This window comes from Cheilinus undulatus, linkage group 4 (assembly GCF_018320785.1).
Source record: "Cheilinus undulatus linkage group 4, ASM1832078v1, whole genome shotgun sequence".
Taxonomy (NCBI): Eukaryota; Metazoa; Chordata; class Actinopteri; order Labriformes; family Labridae; genus Cheilinus; species Cheilinus undulatus.
The window spans coordinates 47,317,446-47,336,361 of record NC_054868.1 but is presented as its reverse complement, the minus strand read 5'-3'; the positions used below and the strand labels follow the sequence as shown (position 1 = coordinate 47,336,361).

At 37.6% G+C, this 18,916-nt stretch overlaps 1 protein-coding gene across 1 annotated transcript; it reads left to right on the top strand.

The window, feature by feature from the left end:
• The first annotated feature begins 112 nt into the window (after positions 1-112).
• Positions 113-18,204, top strand: LOC121507896 (RNA exonuclease 5-like). The gene is made up of 20 exons (XM_041784277.1): positions 113-203; positions 2,273-2,548; positions 2,688-2,814; positions 2,904-3,030; positions 4,015-4,122; positions 5,485-5,573; positions 6,134-6,249; positions 6,340-6,478; positions 8,247-8,341; positions 8,427-8,529; positions 8,609-8,697; positions 10,574-10,682; positions 12,733-12,849; positions 12,936-13,073; positions 13,164-13,256; positions 13,328-13,649; positions 13,736-13,929; positions 15,503-15,612; positions 15,687-15,783; positions 16,019-18,204. Exons 1-19 carry the CDS (start codon positions 181-183, stop codon positions 15,739-15,741), a joined length of 2,430 nt encoding a protein of 809 aa, XP_041640211.1. The 5' UTR covers positions 113-180; the 3' UTR covers positions 15,742-15,783; positions 16,019-18,204.
• The last annotated feature ends 712 nt before the right edge of the window (positions 18,205-18,916 follow it).

Genomic DNA, 18,916 nt, shown 5'->3' with positions numbered 1-18,916 from the left:
TTCCTCTTATTGATTCTGTTATAACCACATGTACGGACATATTTTCAGTACTTTATCTTGTTTTTTAAGACACGACCGGAAGTGGTGCTGGTGGTTTAGAGTTTGTTTTATACAACGTAACGTGCAACAGTGCCTGTACGCTAGCCATGTGTTTTTAGCTTCTGTCAATGAAATTAAAACATGAATTTGAACCTAGAGGACAGGTAGGGTTTGATATTTATCTGTTTTATTCTCGTTGTCATTCCCACGCCTGTTTTAACGCGTCAGGCTTTCTGAAGCATGGATGTCAAATCTCTAAACCTTTTCAAAAGTTCAAGCTAGCTAGTGTTTCAGTTTCATCACCTCAATCAAACCGACCCACGAATCTCTCATAAAAGAGGTTTTTGTCCTGAACCAGCTCAGCTAACTTGATGTAACTAACACTAAATAACAAAGTTACTGTAAAAAGTTATACTGCGGACATCCTCTCTTAATGTGCTGAAATACCTTAACAACATTACTAAGATTGGTATACCATTTAAAGATGTGTGTTACATGCATTTAACACTGTTAACTTAAAATAGCCAGCACGTTTCTCTTAAATATTGAAGGGATGTCGACATGTTGAGAGCTCTTATATTTGTGAAGAATTTAAGCTGTCAAAATTGTATCAGTTTGGCTGAATGGTTTAATTTTTTTTATGAATAACCCTTTAGTCATGATACCTGTGAAAAAATGGTAATGGCAAAAGTCATACTCACAATTGCTTCGACTGATACTGAGATCGTGATTATTAAAATCTTTATCTGTGTCTGAATGGTTAAATAAATGAATGTGTTTTGCAGTCTTGATGAACAGTTACAACCATATAAAAAAGTCTCAAGCTTTTTAGCATTATTCCAGGTCTGACTCCTCAAAACCAGAAGTGTTCGTCATGCCTGAGGTTGCCTTGCCTTTTCTGTTAACCAACAGCTTCTTCTTCTTAGCGCTCTCTCTTTTTTCAACTAATTTGGATATGTTCTGTGGCTCCCTCTGCTCCTTACTTAAATTCTAGTGAGAGCTGACTTAGTTGGAGGGACAGAGCGGTCAGTATGCTGTAAGGCAGTGGTTCCCAACCTTTTTTCCTCAGGGCTCCCCGTCTTGTAAAGCTTAAGGACCTACATCAAAAAAAATTAAGCACCAATTTTAATTTTTCTCATTGGTAAAACCCCAACAGAAAAGGTCTACAGATACTTGTTCTCTCCAAAAGATGAATATATAAATGATCAATTATGTGTTTAATTGTTATTTTAATATACATGTGTAGATATAATTTTGACAACATCAGGAAAGACAGAGCCTCGAAACCCCTAAGTTCCTTGATTTTCTTTGAACTAGTGTTGTCAGAGAAGGGAGGAAACCCATAAATGACAAAACATATACAGTAAACGTGCACAACATGGCATGCGACACATTAATTATTTAATCTTGATTATCTTGTCGTCATGATCGTGGAAAGCAAAAACTGCAATTAAAAATAAAAGTTGATAGTTCTTCTTTAACTATTGAGATGTAATGACAGGTTAGAAATAAAATTCAGATCAATTAGATAAAAAACATTCTGACTTTCTGTAGTTTTTAAACACAAGTTTCCAACTGTTCTTTTAGTTTGATATCTTTTTCATCAAGAAAATATATAAACTGTTCCACAGTCTAAGTATTAACTTATTAAAAAAAGATAAGAAAAGGATATTTTGCATTTTTGTGATCATAGAATCAAAATAAAAGGATGTTACTTCCACTAACTGGTTTCAATCAAAATTTTTGTTAAAATACGAGAATAGTAGACCGTGATTACACTGTATTTTAAACTCTTGTGTGATGTGGATCATGTCATGAGTAGTTTATCATTACATCTACAAATGCAGCTTTATTAAAGCACAGTGAGGCCAACTTCAAGTTATATGCTGCCAAAGTCGAGCATTTTATCTAGTAGTTTTTAATTTTAGAAAGTAAGAAACCCCTGCCTTATTTATATTTTCTTTGTGTTCACTGTGGCTAAGTAGAAAAGCATTTGTGCACTTAAAATACTCTAAAGATTTGTTTTAAAAGAAAGGAAATATCTGATCAAAGACAAAGTTATAAGAACACCATGTCATGATTCTGTATAAGCCTCTGATTTTTGACATTTTCCCAAACTTTTCAGCTTCAGTAGACATCCTTAGTTTGCTGATCACAACACTTGCCTTTGAAGAGTTGACATTTCATGACCATTTGCAATTTTAGATACGTATCTCTCTTTAATCTTTTGTAGTGAGACCATCACCCTGAACATCGAGCTTTTGCCACCAGCAGCAGTGACATGCAACAGACAGAAAAAAAGGAATGTCGACTCCGGAGCACATGAGAAGGCCAAGAGATTAAAAACTGTGCCAGATAGTGAGAAATCACTGGAGTGTCAAAGTTCCTCTTACTCTTCGAGGATCTCTGTGCCGCCTGAACGCCTTGGGCAACCAATTACAGTGAGCGAGCTGACGGAGCTGCTGCATTACGCCGCTCTGGGGAAAACAGGTGGCATTAAACGGCCCAGGTAATGACTTTGGTAGTAAGATCTCATCAGCTCTCATTAAATAACTCTGTAATGTAAGTTATCGCTGTCCCTGTGCTCTAACAATCATCTAAATGATCTATTTAAAGTCTTAGGTGTTATCCCTATTTGTCTCATATAGTTGGTGCCGTCTGTCCCATCAGAAGAGGATTAAAGCAATAAATGTGGTGGTACTGGAGGGTCTAACCCAGGGCCACTTTTACAGACACTACCTTGCTCTCAAACACCTCCGGAGTAACTACACCACGGTAACTAAAAAAGAAATGGGAAATTTAATATCGACATTGGCAGTGTTTTGGGTTAACAGTCTTTTTTTCATGTTTTCTGCCTGAACTAGAGAGTCACATTTACCCCAACATCTACCAACCTGCCATCAGGAATCTTCAGCAATAAACTTCCTGAATCAGACGGTCTAACACGAACCCTCTCACAAAGAGAAAATAAGAACAATGGACTGCACAGAGGTGAGAAACGTCTCATATGTTCTTTATTAGAATACTACGGATTATGTCACTTGACGGGGTGGTCTTTATTGTGTGTGTGCACAACCAATCTGTCCACATACAGTGCACTCTGAGGTGCATCCACACAAAGTATGATGGATTAACTTTGGTCTCCAAGTCTGGTTTCCCCAAGTGTTTAACTACACGTTTCATATGGCATATTTTCTTGACCTGATAATCTTTTGACCCACATCCATTCATACTTAGTCAAAACGCTCCTCCACTTTGTCATTATTATTTTAATCAAGCAATTTTTAAGTAAGTAAGTAAGTAAATTTTATTTATATAGCACCTTTCACAGAACAAGGTCACAAAGTGCTTCAAGTGCTTTTATCCTCAGTAAGAGCATCATGAGATAATTTAGTAGTAGTTGTAGTTTTTATTCAGTCATAACACAAATTACAAACATTTTACACAGTATAGAAATTTTTAACAAAGTCATCATGTTTAGCGGTGACTTAAAAGGCATAGGCAGACTGTTTATAAAGGCCTGTCTGACATTCTTATCAAATTAAGCTACCAACTTCCAAAATTGCAGAAAAAGAAACAGGCATATAAGTTACACTAGTAAACTCCAAAATAGCTTTACAAACCATTTTCTTTAAACCTAAAATCAAATTACATGTTTTTAAATTTATGTTGGCATCATTCCAGAGTTTAACTCCAACAGTAGAAGCACATCTTCCTTTCATACCTTTTTAAATTTTCTGTTCAGTAAATTTACAAACACCTCAAATTATATCGACTCTCTCAAATTGAAAATTCCTTTTCTACTTGAACTTCAAGTATGCTTCAAAAATGCTTCAATCTCATCCATAGTTGTGCTTTCTCTCTGCGTTTCTGCTCTTTATCCAAATTGTGTTTCTGTTTTTTTTTAATGAAATTGAATTAATAAACTAGGTTATTTCACGGGTACTGGTTCTGTATTATTTTGCACTTTTGCAGGGCTGATGAGTCACCCAGTAATCACCAAGTTTGGGACACAGACAAGAGGACTGACAGCGTATGTTCTCCCCCAAGATGAGATGATCAAGCGACATTTTCCTGTCAAAGGTGAATCTCTGAGAACATGCTCAGGCTTTTTTTTTTAGCTCTTTTGCTTCATTTGGGGCTTAATGTAAAAATTGCTTCCATGTAAGAGAGATGATACAAATTAACACGGTTTCAGTAGAGTTTGAAGCTGCTCATAGAGTTTATATCTTATGTAGATGACAGTGTGGTTTAGAACAGTGGTTCTCAACCTTGGGATTGGGACCCCCTTGGGGGTTGCGAGACACTGAGAGGGGGTCTCCAAATCCCCTAAAAAAAAAAACTAAGAATATTTTTAAAATTACACTGTTGCCACATTACACTGAATTTTCTAAATTTTAAACCCTCTTTTCCCCTACCAATTTTAACACATTTTTGCCATTTTAACACCTACTTGCAATTTTAATCCCTTTACACCCCTCTTTTCCTGCCTGTTTTTGCCACTTCTAAACCAATTCTTGCCACTTAAGCTTAATGTTACCTCTGTTGACCCATTATTGCCGCCATTAACACCTTTGTACCACTTTTTACTCCCAATTTACCAATTTTAACCACATTTCACTATTTGACATGTCCATTTTTGCTAGTTAAATCAATTTCTGCCAATTTCTGCCTGTTTTTTCTGTCTCAGTTAACACTTTTTTGCCTGTTTATACCAAATTTTCATCCCATTTCACCAAATTTTCACCCATTTTAGCCCATTTAAAGCCAACTCAGCCACTTTTAACTCCCTTTTGTCATTATGTATGCCAATTTTTTGACACTTTAATCCATTTTTGCCTTTTCTTGGGGGGGTCGGGGTATTTTTTGCCATTTTTATCAAATTTTTGCCACTTTTAACCCATTTCTGCCACTTTTAAAATCCAATGTCACCACCCTTTCCACCATTTTTTTTGCATTATTAACCCATTTCAGCAATTTTTAACCCATTTCATTTTTTTTAACAAAAGGGATTTACAATTTTAAGAAGGCCATTTACTACACAAATGATAAACACATATTATTTATTTATTTGATAAGAGTGGTTACTTTTTGGGGTTAAAAATAAAATATGGATACCACAGCTTAACTTTACAATGAACCATGATTTTGCTGGCCTCTATGGCCCCCAGTTTGGCTGGGCCCTAGAAAGCTCCTTCCTTTATCCCCCCTTGTGGACAGCCTTGTCTGCACATGACTACTCTTAATTGTGCATGGCTGTGTTCAACCACCTTCAGGTACAGTGGGGGTCCCTGGTCTCTGTCACCTTCATTTTCGGATGTCGCAGGCTGAAAAGGTTGAACACTCCTGGTTTAGAATGAAGCATTTAATAATGGAGAGTGGGAGATTGGGAGATTCACTCTCCATCTCTCCCTTAAACCTCTTTTATTGTTTCCTTTAACTCAGGAATGCCAGGCTTTGAAGAGTTTGTGTGCACAGAAAGTGTCGACTGTGTGACCGACAGCAGTCCTCTGTATGGACTAGACTGTGAAATGGTAAGATTATCCTGATTATGGAATAATGTTTTAAATAGTACATACTTGGTATTTGTTCTCTTGTGGAGTTATGGGCAACAGGGTAATGATAGCCTTGGTAAAATTCCTCCACAGTTTGTAATATAGTCTGAATTTTGCTTATCATCAAAACTTTTTCCAATTACTGCAGTTTAACATGGTGAATACATTTGAGAGTGTATGCAATGTGGGTTGTACTGAGGTGAACTGGAAATAAGTCCACATGGTATGTAAGTAAATCCTTTCTGGGAACAGGAGACCTCGCTGTCCTGCTCCTCTGCTCTTTGCCTGCCTGCACTGTCTGACAGATGGCAGAGCAAAGACACATACAGCAGAGCAGAGAGGAGCACATCAGCAGCTCTCTAGACTGTAACCACTGCTAATCAGAAAATAACAACTTATTTCTCTGTATCATCAATTTGTTTATAACTATAGTTGCTCTCTCTGCTTAATTTCTGTGTCGATCGCCGACCACTGTGCACTAGAGCTGTTAATTACTCATAACTCATAATCCACCTTCTAATCTCGGTGTCATTCTTCAGTGTCTCACAGTAAAGGGCTATGAGCTAGCTCGTGTTTCTTTGGTGGACAATGATGGGAACTGTGTTCTGGACGAGCTGGTAAAACCTCAGAGAATAGTCCTCAACTACCTCACAGAGTACGCACTCATACATTCTCACACATTAATGTGCTTCATCTATGTTAAAGTTCACCCCCTGATCCCATACTGCTCTGGGTCTTCTTGTAGGTTCTCTGGTATCACACGAGCAATGCTGCGACCAATCAAAACCACTCTGAGGGATGTACAGGCAAAAATCAAGTCATTGCTCCCGAGCGACGCAGTTCTGGTGGGCCACTCGTTGAACAACGACCTCATGGCTCTGAAAGTGAGTTACTAAAATGTTGGTGAAAGTTCTGTGTATGGTAGTCTTCATGTATGAAGTATGATAAAGGCAGGTAAGTTTTATGTTCTTTCATAGCATGCCTCTACTATGTAGTCTTTAATGAAAGGTTTGTTTTTAACCATTGTGGATACCTGAGATAGAAATGTTCAAACTCCTCTTTGACTGTAGTCAAAAAAATCTTGTTCAAGTAAAATGGCAACCTCACCAACTCATGGATTGGTCATTTGAATGAATTAAAGAATATTTGTTACAGCACATTATCCTGATATAAATCTAATCATTGACGATATAGTCACTGCACTCTGGCTGGTTGTATAATTGAACTTAATAAACTAATCTTATTCTTTTGGACTGAAACAACAACCTCATTTTTGTCTGTTTTTATAATAACAGTTAAGGGAACTTACTTATTCCAGTCTGTTGAACGAAACGCAAATTCTATTTAGACAGCATGCTATGTATATTTACCAAGTGACCTGTGAACGAGTCTGCAGGAAAGTAAGTCCATGAGACATGGCTTTCTCTGTCCTCTGCTCTCTGTCACAGAGAGAAAATGTTTTGCTAGTCTCAGCATGATTTTTACCACATCATGTTTCACATTTCATATACCTCATTTCGTCCTGACATTCTGATTGCCCTGTAATGAATGTGACATAAAGAACGTTTGTCCAATCATATACTGAGAATTTTTTGTCCTTCCCAAAAGCTTTGTATGGGAGCTTTCACAGATCAATGTGAAATATAGCATGCAATAGACATACAGCAGTCTATCTGGTGTGTCTGTTACCAGGTACCATCATTCAATTGATTGGACACAACAAATAAACACTGGCTGACATCTGTTCATGCCACATTATTTGCTGACAGAGTCAATACAGACTGATTGATGCTTAACCAATGCATTGTCTTTTTTGAGATATATTTTGGGGCATCTTTGCCTTTATTGTTGAGCTAGGACAGTGGTTGGGTTGGAAACAGGGATGAGAGAATGTGGAATGACATGGGATTTAAGAGCCACAGACTGGACTTGAACCCGGGCCACCAGAGCACATGGGTTCCAACCTGCTAGGCCATCTGCACCCAGAGGATAGCATCTTATTCCCCTACAACACTGATCATGAGCGCTCACTCCGTAGGTTATGCAGCCCCACAACACTGCACTGTTCTACATTTATGGACGAAAGTATTGGCACCCCTGGAATTTTTCCAGAAAATACATCATTTCTCCCAGAAATTGTTACAATTACAAATGTTTTTGGTATACACGTTTATTTCCTTAAAGTGCATTCAAACAACACAACAAAGCAGAGGAAAATAAGGCCAAAATTGACATAATTATGGTATAATTACTGGTCAAAAAATCTCATTACACTTATTAACTTTATTAGTAAGTACATCTTATTTCAAGACACTACAAATTTAAAGTTTGTTGACATTTTGGCAAACATATTACACAAAATGTAGGCATTATTTTTGACTTTTTATATCTTGAAATTAGATGTTAATTCAGATTTGTCAGGTGGATGGGGCTTAAACTAATTGTAAGTTGATTTTTTTTACTAGTTTTTTGTTTTTTTGCACTGTAAAAAACCACTAATGCTTAGAGGAAGTCACTTCTCTCTCCATAGTAGAAATACTCTGAGGACATTTTGAGAGTTTTTCTATTTTGGAGAATCTCTTTAGAAGAAATGTAAGTATTACTATCCTAACTTGTCTCTCTGAACTGTGCTATGTTTATGTCCGCCCACAGCTCATCCACCCACACGTTATCGACACCTCGCTGCTCTACAGGAGAGAGTTTGGACAGAAGTTTAAGCTCAAGGTCCTGGCTGAGGCGGTGCTGAAGTGAGTTGTGTGCCTGTCTCCGCTGTGTCTCAGTGTCTTTCTCTGCCAACACGGCTAATAATGAGATTTTCCGCTCGTGTCCCAGGAGGCAAATACAAACTGAAGAGAAGACGGGTCATAATCCTGTCGAGGATGCTGTGGCAGCCCTGGAGCTGGCCCAGTACTTTATTAAAACAGGACCTCGCCAGGTAACACACAGCTCTGAAACAAAAACACACACTCAAACATGGAGCTGATATAGAAAAAAGTCTGTTTTCTCACTGTCAGGTTGTAGAAGTTCATCTGGAGGAGCTGTGGGGATACACGATCGAGGAGGAGTCATCGGAGTCTGCTCCTGCACCTACGCCAAGTCTCAGGTACAATGCACGAAGACCAATTTAGACCTAAAATTCACAGCTAGACATAACAGGGCCTTTTTTGTCTTTATTGATTGGATAGCTAAAACATAAGAGGAAAAGAAAGTGGCATTAAAGGGGCGAGAGCTGGAGTCTAAGCTGTGACTGATGCCGCAGCACTGCAGTCTAAAAGGACACACTCACATTAGGACCAGTTTCCCTATTAGGAGTTCTTCAAAATAAATATTGTGTGATATGTCCTAAGCTTGTTGGTCAGGTAAGCTTAGGACTAAATGAAGAAAGCAGTGAGCAAGTGTGGAAGTGCACAACAAACCCCAGTTTATCTTTAAGCTATTTTGATTATTTATATTATTTAGATAGACTAAAAACTGTTAGTTATAGCTACTATTCACTCTTATATTCATTTATTTATCAGAATTTTTCTGATTATTTCTGTATTAAACAATGCAATAGCACATTGCAAGATATTTCCTATTTTCTGCAATCCTGTGAGAATAATTAGACCAGGTTAATTCTATGACAGAAAGCTTCTACTGTGCATCAGGTAACATTGATGTTAGATTTTTAGTTTCAAGATGTCATAGTGAAGGGTATTGCAGATGGACGCAATCTTATTATATATTTTATTATTTTTTATTTATTCATACCCTACTGAGACCTGAGCTTTAGTTTGGAATTTTGGAAAGCATTTTTAATTTCTCCCACTTATTTGGGGAGGTATAAAACCTTAGCCTTGTCTTTGAACAGGAAGTAGTTTTCACCCAAAAACTATGTTGGCATATGACGACATTAAGCTTATCTTACTGTACAACAAACAAACATAATATTTTTTAATTGTTAGACATTTTGAAAGTGGTTTGTCCAGTAGGGGGCAGTTTCATTAGTAAGAAATTCAGTCATTCAGTCAGTCATTCAAAGGCATATGGTACGGTGTAGTCCACAAGAACTTGTAAAGGGCAGTTATTAACTACATTTCCTCTAGACATTCTGGAGATCCTGGAAAATTCACTCCAAAATAATGAGAGATTCCCAAAGCATAAAAATGTAGAATTTCCTAAAAATTCCAAAACATTACCAAACATTTTCTGTGACAATGAATAAACCCTGTAATAAAAAAAAAAAAAAAAAAAAAAACAGGAAAAAAAAACGCAACAACAACAAAAAACACACAAAAAAACATGCAAATTCCAGAAAATGTTAAAAGAAATTACTCCAAAATGTATTATTAAATTCACAAAAATTACAAATAAATCTCCCCAAAAGTCCATGGACATTATTACAATTGTTGTAAAATTTCCAAATAAATTCCCCCAAAATCCAAACAGATTTCCTTAAAATTTGAAGGAAATTCGCGACCCAAAATTTTGAGAATATATATACTATACAATAATATAATTTCTATAATTAACAATAACATATTCCCAGAAATTTGTCAAGAAGAATCCAGACTATTTGAAGGCAAATTCTCCAGACATTCCAAGGAAATTATTTAAATTTGTAAGGAAATCCTGGAGGTCAAAATGTCACATTGTCCTCCTATGTGCACGCAGCATCCCAGGAGGATATTATATTATGTTATATTTATTTATTAATTTTATTTATTATTATTATTTTTTTATTATTATTTATTTTTGTTATTTGTTAGAATTTTATCTTTGTTTTTTGTTTTTTTAATATGTAAGGTATTAATTTTTTTTGCACATCTTGTTATTATAAACAGTATTTTGCTCCTTGTTCACATGATAAACCTCTCATGTCATAGTCTCCTGCAGCTATATTTCACAGACTTTGTCTTTATTTATTAATGTGAAAAGCAAAAAGAAGAAATAAGATTGAAAAGAATTGGAATAAATGAATGAAAATATTTCTTGTTTAGGTTTGCTGATATACTGCAGACACTTGGCCGACCAGTCGCTTATTTAGGAAAGCGCTCTGACATCACGCTGGATCTGTCCAATCAGCAGTGGCACAACTCGGACAAAGAGGTGGGACAGGATTCAGTTCATTTTAATTCAACAGTTTTATTCATCCCTCTTTGGGGAATTTTCGAGGTACCTGATGCATAAAGACATGAAGAACACATAATCTCTATTTACAGGGAGAGACCTAGAGATGTAAAATTTGTACACAGGAGTTGTGTTTTTTAAGTGTTAAGTGCTCTGGTTTCTGCTTGGAGAACATTTGTAGTCCAGGCTGTGTTGACCAATCAGGTATCAGCAGGTTTGGTGTATACAAATAAAATGTTCCATGCTAACAGCAACACACAGACTGACAAACTCACTTTAAAGTATTCTCATAAAGATTCATTCATCCCTTTCAACAAACGTCAGTAACACTTGGGGCAATGTTTACCATTTTGTAGCATCCCCTCTTCTTTGAACTTGAAACGTCTGGGAAGTGAGGAGACCAGCTGCTGGATTTTGGGAGAGGATTCTTGTCTGATATAGGATTGTAACTTCTCAACAGACCTGGTTCTTTTTTGCTGGATTTTCCATTTTATGATAATCCAAATGTTTTCTGTTGGTGAAAGTTCTGGAGTGCAGGTAGGCTAGTTCAGCACTGTGAAGCCATGCTGTTGTGATGGATGCAGTATGTGGTTTAGGATTATCTTGCTGAAATAGTCAAGGCCGTCCCAGAAAGAGACGTTGTCTGGATGGGAGCACATGTTTCTCTAAAACCCTCTATCTACTTCTCAGGATTGATAGTGCCTTTCCAGATGAGTAAGCTGCCCACACCACAGGCACTAATGCAACCACATACCATCAGAGATGCAGGCTTTAGAACTGTGCACTGAAAACAAGCTGGATGGTCCCTCTTGTCTTCAAGTCTGCAGGACATGGTGTCCATTTTTTCCAAAATGAAATTCAAATATTGATTCCTCTGGCCACAGAACAGTTTTCAATTTGGCCTCAGTCCGTTTTAAATGAGTTTCAGCCCAGAAAAGACAGCGGCATTTCTTGATCTTGTTCACATATGGCTTCTTCTTTGATGATACAGCTTCGACTTGCATTTGTGGATGGCACAGACAGATGATGATGTCTGTAAGCGTTCTGAGCCCAGGCAGTGATTTCAGAACCATGCATGTTTTTAATGCAGTGCAGCCTGAGGGCTCAAAGATCATGAGCATCCAATATTGACCTTCAGCCTCATCCATTGTGCACGGAGATTTCTCCAGATTCTCTGAATCTTTTCATGGTATTATGGACTGTAGATGGTGGGATATTCAAAGTCTTTGCCATTTTATGCAAAGGAACATTTTTTTTGAAATTGTTCCACAATTTTAAGATGCAGTTTTTTTTGCAGTTTCTTGAACTCTACCGCTCTAAAATGTTCCTTTTAAACCCACTCATGTTACTGACCTGTTGCCCTGTCCACACTTTCTGAGATGTGTTGCTGCCATCAAATTTAGATTGAGCTAATATTTTTCATGAAATTGTAAAATGTCTCAGTTTCAATATCTGATAAGTTCTACTGTGAATAAAATACGGGTTTATGAGATTTGTAAGTTATTGCGTTTATTGACTGTACTGACTTTTTTGGATTTGGGTTGTAAGTACACACATTTAGCATTTGTAAAACATTTGTAAAAACATAACTCATATTCTTCAAAGCATTATCAACCAGTTTATATTAATTGATTTATACTGTAATCATATGTTGTCTATACTAAATGTGTCCTTAACACACATATCTGAATTAAAGTACAGTTAAGGCATAATATATCAAACATTTGTGACAGTGGTTTGCATTTTCTTCTGTCTCCACTCATTTCAGCTAATGTGTCATGAATCTGGTTAAAGGGAAAATCTTTTGAGGGTTTTGTACCAAACTTGACCCCAATAAAATGTGACAAAGACTATAAAAATAACTAGAAATGCTCTTCTTGTTCCATAGAGGCCGTTCTTAATCATTAATTTTGTTAAAATTCATACCCGAGGTGGCAGACTGGTGCTCTGTCCCCTCTTTTAGTCCCCTCATTATTTGTCCTGTGTCTTTCTTTGTCCAACATCTGTTATATTATTCTGTGTCTTTCAGGTGCTGATCTCCTTCAGGACAAAAACTCAGTGTCCCTTTCTCTCCGTGCTCCAGTTTTCTTCCATCTCAGACCATCTGAAGAGATGTCTCCCTTCACCAGAGCTCCAGCACCAGAAGGTGGGAGATTTTTCAGAGCATTGTGACTGTGAAGCATCTGAGTGTTTTCTGAAATCCTCCCAAATGTGTGTGTGTTTATCCTGCAGGTGTGTGCAAACCTTCGGGAGATGTGTGTAGTGTTTGCCGGCCCGTTCCCCGCGGGCTTCTCTGAGGAGGAAGTGAAGCGGCTGTTTTGTTGCTGCGGACCTGTTCGGAAAATCAAAATGTTGAACACAACTTTCAGGGTAGATCTCATTTACATTGTGATACTTTTTTCGTATTGATCTCTGTTTTCTGAAAGTTTGCTTGTTTGTCTAACAATGTTCGGTCTCCAGGTTCATGCAGAGGTAGAGTTTGTGCTGCTGGAGGGAGCTGTGCTGGCTTTGAAAACTCTCAACGGATTTAATATACAAGGACAGTCCATCAAGGTAACTCCAACCTTCCTTTCTTTCTCCTTCTGTTTTCCCCTTATATCACAGCTAAAGCCCTTCTTTTCTAGGTACAGAGGCCTGTCAATGAGTCCATGCTGGATTTGGATCTGACTCTTGATGCTCTGATGGATCACAGCTCAAACTCTGGTCACATCTATGCTGTTAAATTAAAGTCTAGTACAGCTGAGAGTATACCAGCTTCTGAAAAAATCAATGGACACATGTTGGATGTTAGGTGTTCAGGCGTCAGAATAAACGGTACACATCTGCAGTCTACAAAGTCCAAACTGTGTGAGGAGACGATCAGAGAGACATTCAGTAACTTAGGTTCAGTGGAGAGAGTACACCTTCCCGCAAAACCTGGAAAATATTCAAGACATGCTTACATACGTGAGTATAGAAACACATACTCTGACATTTGTGTTGTAATGTGTTTTTGAAGTAGTTCAAAGAGCGTTTCCATCTCTGGTCAACAGAGTTTGAGAGTTCAGAAGACAAACATGCAGCCCTCAGTGCCTCTGAAGATCTTCTGAAGAGAAACTACCTCATCTGTCCATGCCTCACTCCTCTCCATTTATCATCATGGATTACAACGGCGACAAACAGCGTGGATCCAGGCAAGGAGACAGCAGAAGACAAGGAGATGACCCACATCAATAACAGCTCTCAGGTAATCTTGTGAGTCTTGATTTTCAGCATGAAAAAAGCTCCTTTTTTCAGTCTGTATTACATTTGTAGGCCAGGCTGTATTGACCAATCAGGTATCAGGAGAATTTGACATGTGCAGGAGAAACAGTTTATGTGAACAGCAAAAAAAAAAAAAAAAAAAAAAAGAACAGACAGAACTTTACTTGTGAATACAACTCACCAGCTACCATCGGGATTAATCCAAGAACAATCTCTATAAACCAGGGGGGTCAAACTCAATCACAGCAGGGGCCGGATTCTGAAATCAGGTCTAACCTGAGAGTCTAACAGGGTCATCACTTAACCATAAACTGTCAACCTCATTTTTATCAGTAATGAATTGTGAGGGGGAAGACTTAGCAGTGATGATGAATGATTTTGAGATTTAAAAAAGTCAAAATGATACGTTTGAACGTTCAAAATCAGAGACGAAAAGAAAATTATTTGGCAAAAAGGTCAAACAAGAGCTCAAGAGACAAAATTGTTTTTCAAAAGGCAAAATCTTGGATTATAAAGTCGAAATCCTGGGTTAAAATATAACATATAAAATATTCAAAATATGAGATTTAAGACAAAAATCATGAGTTTAAAATGGTCAAAATATGAGATTTAAGACAAAATCATGAGTTAGAAAGCTTAAAATATGAGATTAAAGTCAAAATCATGAGTTTCAAAAACTCAAAATATTAAATTTAAGATCAAACTCATGAGTTAAAGAGTTAAGAATATGAGATTTAAGACAAAATTGTGAATTATGAATTAAAAGTTCAAAATATAAGATTAAATTCAAAATCACGAGTTAAAAAGTTCAAAATAGGAGATTAAAATGAAAATCATGAGTTAAAGAGTTGAAAATATGAGATTTAAGTCAAAATTATGAGTTTCAAAGGTCAAAATATGAGATTTAAAACAAAATCATGAGTTTAAAAGGTCAAAATAAGAGATTTAAGACAAAATCATGATTTAAAAAGTTCCAAATATGGGATTTAAATCATAAGCATGAGTCAAAAAGCTAGAAATATGAAACTAATAACAAAATCATGACTCTAAAAGCTCAAAATATAAGATTAAGGTCAAAATGTGAGATCAAATTGGAAATTCTGAGTTTTAGAGGTGAAAATATGACTTAAATTTTAAGCATATGAATTAAAAACTTGAAAATATGAAAAGAAGTCAGAAGTCATAATTGTGAGATTCAAAATCTTTATGACTATGATCATCAAGGTTATGTTGAAATTTTTATACTGGAGGAAATCTGCAGACCTCATACTGGTGGGTCAGTTATAGTAAAATTATGATTTGATCATGTGGGCCGGGTTGAACTGCACCACAGGCCGGATCTGGCCCCCGAGCTTTGAGTTTGACACCCCTGCTATAAACAGATATCTGTGTTCAAGTGCCAGCTGCCTGTCCATTTAGATGAGATATTTCAAGTAGAGCCACAAATCTGCTGAATGCCGTCGTGTTAAAGCACTTGACTTTAACACGATACCTGACTTCATTTTCATGAATTCAGGTATAATGTTACCCAAAACGTCTGCATTTCCTCTCTGCAGGATCAGGAAATGGATCTTCTAATGCGGAAGTTGGACCGCCGTCTGGGGAAGCTCTTCAGGTCTCTGTCAGACGACACCTTATCAGTGGTTGTGCTGCCCGGACTCACAAGGTGAGGACTCTTAACAGTCTAAAGACATCCTGATACAGAATTATAGATTTCTAAATGTTTCCTTTCTGTCCCAGTGCTCATGGCCACGTTCCTGGTTTGTGCCTAATGGAGGTCAAGAAAGCATCCTGAGGAGATGTGGCCTCGCCCTCGATGGAGGTTTTAAGTCAATAGGTCCGATGATGTCTGAGCTTGTTTATAACTTGAATCAAGTAAAATCTTTAAAAAAGTTATTGAAAAGGGAATCATCATAGACTTCCTTTACACACCTTGTACTACTATTTGTTGTTGATGCTAAGAACTTTAATTTCTGACACATTTACTCAGTGGATCCCATAGCAATGTACAGATCGTTCATAGACACATAATGACTGTCATCTTCCGACTTCCTTTCTTCTTGTTTCCACAGCAAGTTGAACCTGACTTTTGGTCTCGCACGTGGGGGTTGGGTTTTTGTCACCTGCTCTCTCAAGATTTCATCTGGGTTTTCATAGACTGGCACTCTCTGCATCACCTGCACCATGGTCTTCACTTCCTTTGTTGAAGGTACAGCCTGGCAGCCATATGTGGCGAGGAGGCTCATCTTCCTGGACTTCATTCCCTGGATTCTCCACCTGTCTTCTTCTTTTACAGCAAGAGCTGACGATGATGATGGCTATGATGGCAATGAAGACTGTGACCCCAGAGACTGTTGCAGGAATCACAATTTCCTGGGGGTCTTGAAACCTGAGAACTACCAGGCACTGGGTGATACCCACACGGTTTTGGCTGGTACAGATCAAGTTCCCTGGGCAACTTCTTGGGGGATTTTTTAGTCACCGCTAGCGGGATCAACAATGGAATCAAAGGGGACATGGGAGGGCTGCTTTTTGTAGGACATCTTAATACCACCTTGTTATTCAACCCAACCACACCCTGCACATGACACATTTAGTTGGTCTCTTCATCACATTCAGGTGAATGATGCAGGTCTTGATCTCAGGGGAGTTTTCTTATTTGGCACATGTATGTGTTTGTTTCTGTCACTTCTAAATTACTTGTCCTTATAGACACATTTCCAATGGCAGGGTTAAGTGACTCAAATTGAACTCTATGCCCACACTGTTCAAATTGGTCATAGATGCGATTTGCAGTAAACCAAATGATGACTGGCCCTTCCATTCAATGTCAAGTGCTCCCAAGTCCTCAGGAGCAAGGCTGAAGTGACAACTCAGCATACCACTGTCTCCAACTGCTGCATATGTTGGTGACTGGGAACTTGAGATTATCTGCAATCTGAAAGATTGCTGTGGAGTGAAAGGGAAAAATAAGAGCAATATCCAGTAGCGCCATATCCTGAACCTGGAGATGTGATGTTTTCAGTTATGTCGTTTGATGGCTAATGCCCTTGGGATTGGCATCTTTATTATCTTCTCTGCAGTGTGGTCCAAAAAGAAAAAAAGAAAGAAAAAGAAAATCCACACCTTGTATTTTTAAACTCAGAGACTTCACAATGTGCATGATTATTTCCATGATCTGGAAATAAAATACAAATGTCTGCCATGTTAGAAAGTTGTTTACATGCTGTATTTATATTATACCAGCCTTAAATGTTTGGTATATTTGTATAAAATTGAATTTGTTCTATTTGCAAAAAGAAATCTGTATTACACCAGCTGGAGAGAAGCCTGAAGATCTTCTGGATACAGGACTGTGACCTTAAAAGAAGATCTGACAAACCATGGTTTGATCATAATTGTGATTCAATCATGTTATTTAACATAAAATAAGATGTCTTTAGAAATAAGGGGATCCATCCATCCATCCATCCATTTTCAACATTGTTATCCCGTTAGGGATTGTGCAGCTGGGGGAGAGGCGGGGTACACTCTGGACTGGTCGCCAGTAGAGGTGGGAGAAAAAAATCTATTCTTAGATGCATTGTGATGTGGCGGTGGAAAATTCTGAAACAATTTATAAATGTCAAATAATTGATAATAATTTAAATATTTTATACTGTGGAGAAACAGAAAGGTTGGACTCTGACATGCAGCAAGATTTAGATTACCAGTTGTTCATATGTGAAAAAGGACATTTTTATGTTTGTTATTTTAGATATGTTAAAAGGAAAGGATACTGCTACCTTTGGTTCAGTGCAATTGTGCATTTCCAGTTTACACACTTCACATCTTCCGTTAGAGGATAGTGGTCTCTTTTTTTAAAACACAAATTAATGTTTTTATTTACAGAAATGTAAAAAAAAAAAAAAAAAACAAGTGCATCAAATGCATCAATAATCGATTAAGAACCAAATCATAGCAATTGTAATCGAATTGGACCGTGAGGTGGCTAAAGATTCCCACCTTTTGTCGCCAGTCGATCGCAGGGCTGACACAGAGTTACCAGTTAACCCAGAAAGTCTTTGGGGGTGGGAAGAAGCCAGAGTACCTGGAGAACCAACACATAAGAAGGGAAAGCATGCAAACTCCACACAGAAAGGAAGTGAACCAGGAACCTTCGTGCTGTGAAGCAACAACGCTAACCCCTACACCACCATGCAGCCTGCAAATAAGGGGATGAAATGTTTAAATATTTAAGCAGTATTTATCTCTTACGATCAACTGTATGCATCTTGATACGGTGCAATAAAACTGCTTTAATATTGAAATTTGGCTCTTTGTTAACTTTGTGTCAAATGTTTCACTTTAGTTCCTGGAGGAAGACGAAACCGGCGAGGACATTAGACTTGTATTTATTTTTCATATTTTGACTTTCCCCGTGACAACTGCCGAATAGACAACATTTTTTTTAACACTCCAATTTTTGCTCCAAGAAGATCTAGCAACCTGAGAGATAAACAGGTGAAACAGAATATATGTAAAGCCATCAATTTTTCAGTCCTCCAACACATGGTGATTATTCTTTTTCTGACTGTATGAACTGTAATACTATGATCAAAACTGATCAACACTCAAACAGGCAGAATCATATGTTTCAAACATTTATAATTGGCCAAATTTAATTAGTATGGGATGTCAGTTTGGCTCGGTGGGTAGAGTGGGCACCAGTGTGCAAAGGTCCCACATGGCTGATTGATTTCCTGTTAACTCCCCTGTTCTCTCTCCTCAGGTTTCCTGTCTCCCTTTAGGTGTTCTTTTTATAGAAAGGGAAAAACCCTTAAAAGTGATCTTTTAATCATGAATTCCTGTGAATTAAGGGTTATTCCTTGCAATTCAACCCCCCCCCCCCCCAGCAAGTTCTGAATCTGCCCTGAGATCTCATTCTTTAGGTCTCAACCCAAAGCTAGGTGAGGGTTGGAATGACGATA

Bases quoted from the DNA above. Each gene is read 5' to 3' on its own strand.
- LOC121507896 (XM_041784277.1), top strand. From the start codon at position 181: ATGAATTTGAACCTAGAGGACAG. The intron at 13,257-13,327 runs GTAACTCCAACC...CTTCTTTTCTAG, and splicing joins TACAAGGACAGTCCATCAAG to GTACAGAGGCCTGTCAATGA. The intron at 13,650-13,735 runs GTGAGTATAGAA...TCTGGTCAACAG, and splicing joins TTCAAGACATGCTTACATAC to AGTTTGAGAGTTCAGAAGAC.